Below are 9,796 nucleotides of genomic sequence, written 5' to 3'. Positions count from 1 at the left end.
TATTTAATAATTTCTTATGAGGTTATTTGGCTTTTGTTGTGGAAAAATAATTTTGTTTTTTTTGTTGTGAAAAAATAATTTTGTTTTTTTTGTTGTAGAAAAATAATTTAAAACACAATGTTTTTAAAAAATATATATATATAAATATATAAATATATATTAAAGCAAGTCTAGAGTGTTATCGGCCTGAATGAATTTTGTCCAACCAAAGCTTCCGTAGTCACATGCATGATTTGTTGTGGTCGTGACGGCATCAACATGAAGCTAGCTCGCGCGCTCCTCCATTAACGTTCCCGTTGTGTGTGAAATCCTCCGCGAAGTGGCTTTACGTGTCTCCGGCGACACACACGCACACGCACACACACACACACACACACACACAGGCGGAAGCGTCTCCGGTTCCTACTGTTCCTACGCGTGAGACAAACGTGCGCGCGCATGGAACCGTGGCACTTCGCTTGTTCCTTAAATTCAGAATAATTAGATTTAATTAATCGGGATTAAACTGTTTTCCTTCCGATAACGTGACCCGATACAAACACGATGCTTCGGTGGATGCTTGGTGGTCGAGAGGCGCAGGGTTCAGTGGAGGTACGATGTCCCTCAGTACAATAATGCATGTATTTCTTCTGTAACTATATTATTACATTATTTATATATGTTTGTGCAATATTAGTGTGGTTATAAAGAAAAAGCTTAGTGTATTACTGCAAAAAAAAAGGTTTGCAAGAGTATTTCAATGTGACGTCACTTTATTATTCAACATTTGGTGTCTAAAAAAACCCATAATCAGCATATAAAATACTATATATTGTTATAAAGTAAATATAACCACTAACATTATTATTTATGTGTAAATATAGCTTGCTACAATATAAAAAATGCTGGTAATATTTTTGCATAGTGACTACTTTTACTATGATTACTTAAATTACTCGTTGCAGATATTATAGATTATGCGACAATTGGAAATACAGGAGTCTCAATAAAGTGTGGTATCGCTATTGAAGTGAAATGTCTTCTGACATTATAATCAGATTTGTAGGTTTATGCTTAAATATCTTAATTCTCATAATGCCAGCCAGGTTGGTAAATGTACAATTACTCTTGTCTGGGATGCCGAAGTACATGTTATAAATGCATTTTTATATATTTGTTCTGCTCTTTTTTTTTCATGATTATTGTTTGCTGATTTAGGGAACTTAGTTCATCTTGTTCATTGTTTGTTGTTCATGTTTTTTGCGAGGTGGAGCCAATTTTAACAACTTCATACACAGCTCAGCATTTTAAGTCCAGTTGTTCCCGACCTCTCGAAGGTCACGGGGGGGTCGTGAGAAGAAAGTACTGCTACACAAATATTTGCTATTAATTCTGCAGACTTTTACTTTAAACCTTATTTATTTTTACACTTTCATATATGTGAAGTGCATTAAAAAGTACATTATTTCCCTCTGAAATGTCGTGCAGTATGAGTATAAAACAGCAGAAATAGGGACATCCTTAAAGTAGTCCAATACTTGAGTTAACCTTCTTTCCGCCACCGTCGGCTCCATCCTCTGCAGCCTCCTCGCTCACAGTCCACTGTCAACCTCTGCACCTCAGCTTGTTTGTCTCACTACTTTCCCTCTTATGTCTGCAGAAAAGCCCCGTGTTGTGCATCGGAGAGGAACAGCCCAAAAACTGGTTCACTGAGCTGCAGGTGCTGAAAGGACATTTTGACATTGTTCGATTTCTGGTGCAGATTGATGACTTCAGGTGAGCAGACCTCCACCCCCTCCCTCCTCCCCCCTTCTAACTCTCTCCTCTCTACCCTTGGCTGGCCCCCATCCCGCTGTGATTGACAGGAGATCCTCACCTACAGAGAACTTACAGAGCATGACAAGAGCCCCAATCATCACCACTATGTGATTGTGTGTGTGCGCACAGTACAGTACAAGCAAAAAGCCCTTTTGTGGTGTCCGTACACACACATGCACGCACACCTATAAAGGGTTTTGCACCTGCGCTGCTTTGTGGAAGCACGCTGCACACCGGCATGGTAGAGTGGGTCTGCATAAGTCGTCAGATTGGGTTTTATAACAGAACTAAGTACGTGTGTGTGTGTGTGTGTCAGGAGGGGGGGGTTGCTTCACGCCTGGTCTCATCCAGTAATAACCCCGTCCTCTGGGTCTCGTCCTCTCCGCACACAGGTCCACAGTCGGGGGGGCAAAGGGCAGAAAATTCTCTCCAGATTGCTTTTGAAGTCCGAAAAAACGTATCCTCGGACAGTTCCCCTCTCCTCATTTTATATCTCTCTCTCTCTCTCTCTTTTTATTTATTTATTTTTTTATTATCCGGTCTCATCCTGTCTTGTTTGATTTTGGGAACAGGCAGTGTGGCTGGTTGAGGGGTCAGAGGGCAAGTGAGGGGTGGAAAAGCCCCCGGGACAGATGTTTTTGTTAAGACGTCCTCCGGAGGAGACGGGACACTCGGGTGTGTGGGGGGTGGGGGGGGGAAATGATTCCTCACACAGACGGAGAACGACTTGGCGTGTTTGACTGCTTGTACGGCGAAGGCCTGCCAAGCGCGCCGAAGCGTGTTTGTCACGTCTGGGTCTCACTTTCACTCTTGTGTCTTCCAGATGTGCCTCAGCCGGCGATGACGGCCTCGTCTTGGTGTGGAATGTCGAGGTGATACGCCGCGAGCTGCTCATTCCACCGCATTGTGAAACTGCACACAGCACAGTGGCGCTAATTGCTAATTGCTAAGCCCCCCCCTTCTCGTTCTGTCTGTTAGACCGGGGAGAGGCTGCAGGAGCTGAGGGGCCATTCCCAGCAAATAACAGCCATGACCACCTTCACCTGTGAGAACGGGCCCACGTCGCACACCTCGCTCATCACAGCCTCGTCAGACCGGAGTCTGAGTGTATCCTCGAAGCCAAAGGCGGAGCACACGCCCCTATACTCACACACACACACACACACACACACACACTGAAATCACTCTCATGTTATTGTCGTGTGTTTGAACTTTAATCTGGATTCTCCTCAACCCGACCCGTTCAGCTATGGGACCCGGATACCGGCAACCGGGTTCAGACCATTTCAGATCTTCAGTCTTCTGTCAAGGTAATTGTTGTGATCTGGAGGAACAATTTGACTTTTATTTTAAATGACTTTTGTGGACACCTATGGCTTGTGCAGTTCAGCGTTTCTGTATTGACTAATATTTCCTGACAAGAACAAGTTTAAAAATGCATCATGCAAACACATATTTTTTTTAAAATCTTTTATGCTTTCGGTTAAACAAAAATGGAAAAGTGGTTTTGAAGATTATATCTGCCCAAATGCACCTTATACATATATGGAGCATTGGATTTTCTTGGATATTCCAATCGTCCAACTCTGGGCAATTAAGTTTGCATTGGCATGATATATAATACACTTATTAAAATGTTTGACTCAAATGTTGTTCTGCCAGTTATGATCAAAAAGATAGAAATGGTAACCGCCTCCTCTTGATCACACATTAAGGTTAATCACAGCATCCTAAGGCTAATTGTATCTGTGTGTGTGTGTGTGTGTGTGTGTGTGCTCGTGCATCGATGTGTGCATGTCCACATTAAATACAGCCCGTGTATCTCATGCCCTCAGTGCTTGCTGGTGCTGGAGCGTCTGTGTGTGTGGGTCTCCGGCGGTGAAGAGCTGTGTGTGTGGAACACAGACTTCCAGCTGCAGTGTCAACGACAGAACCAGAGCGACACCGGTGAGGAAGGAACAGCGTCACAGTAAACCTGCCGCGTGCCGACTGCTCCGAAGCCGGTGGTTTGCACACAAACGGATGAATTGTTTTTGGGTCATTTTGCAGGAATAACCGCGTTGATAGAGCTGCCCAAGAACTGCGTCGCAGCTGCTGTGGATAAAGAGATAGGTGAGGGACGGCGTCGATGTTCAATGTGTGCAAACGGATGAAAACGACATGGTTGTAAACGTATTATTATGCAACAATTTACGCATTAATCGCTTTGTGTTAGTAGGGATGTCCTGAACACATAGTTGTTTGTTTTCACCTGATCCGAATCATTTGATATCGGGTCCTTCTTCTATTTTCCTTAATAATACAGCTGCACAAGTACATTCAATAAGCTCATTGCATGAAGAATTTTAAAACATTTTTAAGTGATTAAATAACAATCTCGCCCTTTGTCTGTTCGCCAATGGGATTTTAACGCAACTAAAAAACTGCGACCTTTATGACCTTTAACAGCCTGTGGACTGATTCCTATGTAAAGGAAGTGGGGCGGACCAAAGGAAGTAACGGTAACGCGTCTCCTAAGTGTCTTTGCCTTCGCTCCGTCTTTGCTCGCCGTTTGTAATTAACTTTATTAGCTAACGTCACAAAAGTCACCAACATCAGATCCATGCAGCTCGGCTAACTTCCGCTAGCTAACCTGCGCTTGGCGTGCCGTAGATCTGACGTGAGTTTGCTTCGTAGCGTTAGCTTATGACGTCAAAAGGCAGGCTAACTATCCTGGAGCCAAAAGGTCCACATAACATCTAGGAACATTAAAGATGGGAGGGGTTTTTAAAACATGAAATATGATTGTATTGTTATGTCATGTGAGTGCTTTTGGCCCGGTGCCCTGGATGCTCGACAGGATGCAGTTCACTTAACGGCCACCGGGGTCAACGACAACAATGACTTTCTATAAATTGCCACGCGGCACCTTTTAAAACAACTTTATTGTTTTCTTGTCTTCAGTCATCTACAGGCTGACGGTCTCCACGGATTCCTCCATGTCGTTGGCTGAGATCCACCGCCTGTCCGACCACCAGGACCGGGTTCGAGCGCTCATCAACGTCAGCGGTCAGTACGCCAGGAAACTCGGACTCATCGCTGGAAAAAAATTAAAAAAGTGTCTGCGTTCAGTTTTGAGATATTGAGAAAACATGATTTGTGTTTCCACGTCTTCCTTCAGACGGGCTCTTCGCCAGCGGCTCCCATGCGGGCGAGTTGATCTTATGGGATGCGATCGATTGGAACATCCTGGGCTATGAGCACATCCTGTGGGAGGAGTCACAAGCCTGCTCTCAGGCCGAAATACGATTGGCCGCCCCCAAACCCAGCGAGAGTGTCCATTCAGCATCTGAGCACCAACGGCAAGGGTGATGAAGACGGCATGAGCGGATGCAAAAATTGTGTCTGTTTTTGTCACCGTGATCCATAACAAGCGTAATGTGTGTGTGTGTGTGTGTGTGTGTGTGTGTGCGTAGCACATCCTTGCAGCTGTGGGCAGCGGCCTGTACGTGTACAGCATTCGGACCAAGACGGTGGTGGCCTACAAGAAGGTCGCCCACGACTCCAACGTCTTACACACCATGCTGTTATCCGACAGGTAAGATATCAGATCTGTTCTGATATCTATAAAAAAAATTTAAAAAATCAACAGATGCAGCCCAGCAACATATCAGGGATCCAACTTGTCAAAGGGTTGATTGACAATATAAATACACAGAAGGTGGGGGTTTTAAAAATATATAAGGATATAAACTAAGGCATAGATATGAGCAATATAACAGATGTAAAAAAATACATGTAAGGATATAAAATCATCTTTACATTCATCATCATTCAATTCTTATTTACAAAAGGAAACAACGTGCATAAGCAGTTAGTAATTGATAAATATGTATCTGTAAAAAAACTTGCAAAATACTGGTGTTCAAAAATATAAATAAAAGGCGAAATACAGAGCAGTAGCTCCACCTAGTGGAGAAGTAATGCAACTGAAGAAATCAAAACCATACAGACTGGGTCTTGGTGGTCCACGAGACTCGTAATGTGTAAATGTTCAGATGTTCACTGACAAAGCCAGCGAAGATGAATTATTTACGGGACACACATGCGCATCGGACTCTGAATAGGTGCCCGAAGGATCCGATCTTGGGTGCACGCCCACCTGTCAAACGCCGGGTGATGACCGCGGTCCGTTGTCTCTGTTTCAGCGAGCTGATGTCCTGCTCTGAGGACGGCAGCGTGAGGATGTGGGAGATCCAGGACCTGCCTCTACCCGGCGAACCGGCCTCCCCAGGTGACAGCACACACACATGACAGCAGCACACACACATGACAGCAGCACACACACATGACAGCAGCACACACACACCGACATTGCGTGCTCTTCACTTTGGGCGTGAGTGTTTTGATATGCGGGCGGCGGTGATGCAGTCCAGATGTGGTGTTGTGTAAATCAAAGGAGGGCGTGTACTGTAGCAGCACTCAGAGAGGCTGTGTTTACCCCTTGAGAGCGGTGGTCTACAGTTGAGTGTGTGTGTGTGTGTGTGTGTGAGTGAGAGAGGTCTTTGATGGTCTCGCTCTCTGGAGCTCTAGTGGTTCTGAATAGATCTCGAGTGTGAGACATCCCCTCGCCAATCCTTCATCTATCGTTGGTTTTGTTGCGTCTCCCGGAAAACGCCAATCGATGACTCGCATCTCCCGTGGCCTGGAAACTTGGCGTGTTTCCCAAAAATGGTTTAATTTGAACGTCGTTCCCTCCTGATCGGGTGTCGGCTCGTTGTTTTGGTGAACTTCCACCTGCTGCATCTCACTGAGACGTAGCAGACAGACACAGTCAGACACTCTCCGGAGAACACAGAGGAGCGTTGAGCAGCTAAAGAGACGGATGTTTCCCTCGGGAGTTGGTGGAGACCCCAAAACGGAGCTAAAAGAGAGAGAACATTGGACTCGCGTTCATCAGGTGGAGACCAACGAATGAATGATCGCGCTCTCCTGCAACTGCTGGATGTGTGAATAAGCAACTATTGGCCAAAAAAGTTCCCCATAACAACTGAATAAAAACCCTTTTATTTGCTTCTTTAGTCAGATTGAACTTGAACATTCAAATCACGTGTCGCCCTTTGACCCGTTGTTATTATAAAATGTTGATTGGAGCGTCTTTAAGTTCACTCTGGTGGATTTTCTCCCCATATAATGTGTTTTTAGGCCAATCCTCCCTGAACATCTAGCTCATGCAGTATATTATCCGTACAGATACCTTAAGCACCCGATCGACGTACGAACTCTCCCCAACGATCCTTCCTCTCCGTCTCCATCAGGGTTCTTTGGCATGTGGACCTTCGGCCGGTCCAACAAGCAGACCGGACTCCCGTCCAAGAAGGTCGCGGACGTCCCGCCGCACATCCGGACGCTGGAGTTGACGGGCGATCTGATCGGCCACTCGGGGGCAGTGCAGGTAGGATTCACGACGGCCGAGTTTCAGAACGCCGTCGCTTTGACCGCTTTGACCGCTTTGACCGCTTTGACCACCTTTTTGTTTTCTTTTTCCGTCAGATGTTCGCGAGCTTCGGGGAAAACGGTTTGCTCACCTGCTCGACGGACCACCTGCTGATCCTGTGGAAGAACGGAGAGCGGCAGTCCCACCTGCGCAGCCTGGCGCTCTTCCAGAAGCTGGAGGAGAATGGAGGACTGTGACCTTTTGACCCCTTTCGAACGAGCAAAAGCTGCGACGCCGTCGGGGTGAAGTTGTGGAGTCGAATCTTTTGGATGTACTGTAATGATGATGTAATGGTTGTTGTTTAACTTAAAAAATATATAATATTTAGATTTCCAGCCTGATTTAATCGGACGTCTTGTACAGGACATTCCCATAATGTTATTATTATGGGCTGCTGCTGTCTGAGCACCTGCAGTCCTCATTTTGGGAAATATGCTTATTGGCTTTCTTGGCACGCGTTAGATGAGAAGATCGATACTCAGATGAAGAAGCCGCAGCCGGTTAGCTTAGCTTAGCATAGCGACTGGAAAAATGGCGAACATCCAAAACTCACTAATTTACATCACATAACTCCAGTAAAACCTCCACTTTTTTGGTGCGTTTCTAATAATTAGATTTAAACCCGGTATTTCAGATCAAGCTACAGGAATATTATTAGAATTATATTTATTGTCGGGTTGTTTACAGCTACAAATAAATAAAAGGTCGATGTAATCGTTTGCAAAAATTCACAACAAGAGACAAACAAATTGAATCCAATGAATCACTTTATTCAAACTTATGATTTTTGTTCAATGATTGGCTTTTTGGGGGTGGAGGACTTCTTAAAAAAAAAAAGAAACAGACATTTGCTTCCGGTTAAAAACAAAAGAATATATAAAGTTTTAATTGGTGAGCTAAAATACACCATTCAGGTAACAACTTTGAATTTAAAGAATGCTTTAAAACACTTTATGAACAATAAACATGTTAGACACAGAACAGAGTAAGACATCGTGGTCCAGAGAGCAAACACTCCCGATGGAAAAGCTTTTTACACGACTTTTCACGTGGCAGTAAAATCCTAAAAAACAACAAAAAACACACATTACAGTTCTCACGGCCGATGATTTTTACGCTCTTTGAAACAATAATTTCGTACCGTATATTCTCACCGTTTCATGAATGATAGAAAACAACACCGGATTGGCTCGCAGCCGTCGTCAGAGGAAAAAAAAAAATACCGATTACTGGAAGTGGCGAAGGCTGATTGTTACGCAACCTGGTTCTGCCTCAGGGGACTCGGAGCGACTGGCGTCTAAATGATGTCGTCACGCTGCTGGAAACGTCTCCGTGAACAGAAAATCTAGCAAAAGATATATTTGGAAACATTCAGGGCCACATAAACAGTTTATGAGATTTTGGAAATCACCCCTGCAACACATGCACAGCCCAAAGAAACAACGTTATGTAAGATGCAAAGCATTAAATGATACATTTGGAGAATATGTACAAGAACAGGTACATTATAGTTCTTACAGTGTGTTGGAACAATAGAACTAAAAGCACGTTGCACCATTAAGGCGTTGATTAAGACGATTAAATGACTGCATACCATGAATACGTTGAACGTGACCAATAAACAATAACAGACGAACCAATAGTGGAATTCACATCTGATCAAACTTCCCCCTGATTCAGTTTATTAGTCTTTAAAAACAACATTTCATAATTAAAACCGGTAGAATTTCAAGTGACAGAACTACCGACTCAAACCATATAGCCGAGGTCATATATATATATATTTTATAAATATCGAAAACATGTATGGCTTTTCTTTAGAAGAGAGGAGGAACTATTTCGACCCCAAATACTTTTGTTTGTGTAGAGATGACCGCCGAATAAGGCACCAGTAAAGAGCTCTCTGTGCCTTTGGTAGTCATAACTAATACATAATGATGACTTCCCAACTTTACCAAAGCAGCTCAGATTTATTTATTTATGTAGATTTAACCACTAATCTCAATTTCTAAACCAATTTTCTTCATAAAATAAAATCAAAAGTGCTTTTCCAATACCTCCACGTGTTAAAATGGAATAAAAGTGCTCTGAAAGATGAACTAAAGAGGTAACACTGGTTCAATTCTCAAATATGAAAGCCGAATCATTATAATCTCTATTCCCGGTGTCAGTAATAAGTGATCCACCACTGCTGCAGCGCCCCCGCGCCACCACCAGGGGGCAGACACCTCATGCTGATCTCATGAATGAAGTGAATTACATTTTGAAATACAGTAAATCGGTTGAAAAAAAACCAAAAAAAGCCGATAAGTGTTAGAAGCGGCTGATTAAAAAAAATAATATAATAATATTTATTATTTATTTGTTACAAGCTGGATCCAAACATGGGAGTCGGGTCTCTTGGAGGTCGGACTCAGCGACTCGCTACTCGGACATCTCCAGGATCTGTGCACCCAACACACACACAAAGCTCCTCCTCTTTCTTCCTCTCACAAACGTCTACAGTTAGTGTCACAATGCTGT

At 43.8% G+C, this 9,796-nt stretch overlaps 1 protein-coding gene across 1 annotated transcript; it reads left to right on the top strand.

Moving 5' to 3' along the window:
* Positions 1-240: 240 nt before the first annotated feature.
* wdr41 (WD repeat domain 41) lies at positions 241-7,987 on the top strand. The gene is given in 14 exon segments (XM_034547624.1): positions 241-591; positions 1,640-1,755; positions 2,621-2,669; positions 2,776-2,904; positions 3,045-3,107; positions 3,633-3,744; positions 3,847-3,909; positions 4,741-4,845; positions 4,958-5,109; positions 5,111-5,141; positions 5,251-5,374; positions 5,985-6,070; positions 7,095-7,231; positions 7,330-7,987. Coding segments are annotated over 14 exon segments (1,356 nt in total). The 5' UTR covers positions 241-543; the 3' UTR covers positions 7,471-7,987.
* The last annotated feature ends 1,809 nt before the right edge of the window (positions 7,988-9,796 follow it).

Source organism: Cyclopterus lumpus, chromosome 12, assembly GCF_009769545.1.
Source record: "Cyclopterus lumpus isolate fCycLum1 chromosome 12, fCycLum1.pri, whole genome shotgun sequence".
Classification (NCBI taxonomy): domain Eukaryota; kingdom Metazoa; phylum Chordata; class Actinopteri; order Perciformes; family Cyclopteridae; genus Cyclopterus; species Cyclopterus lumpus.
Note: the sequence above shows the minus strand (reverse complement) of the source record. Positions and strands in the feature narration are given on the sequence as shown.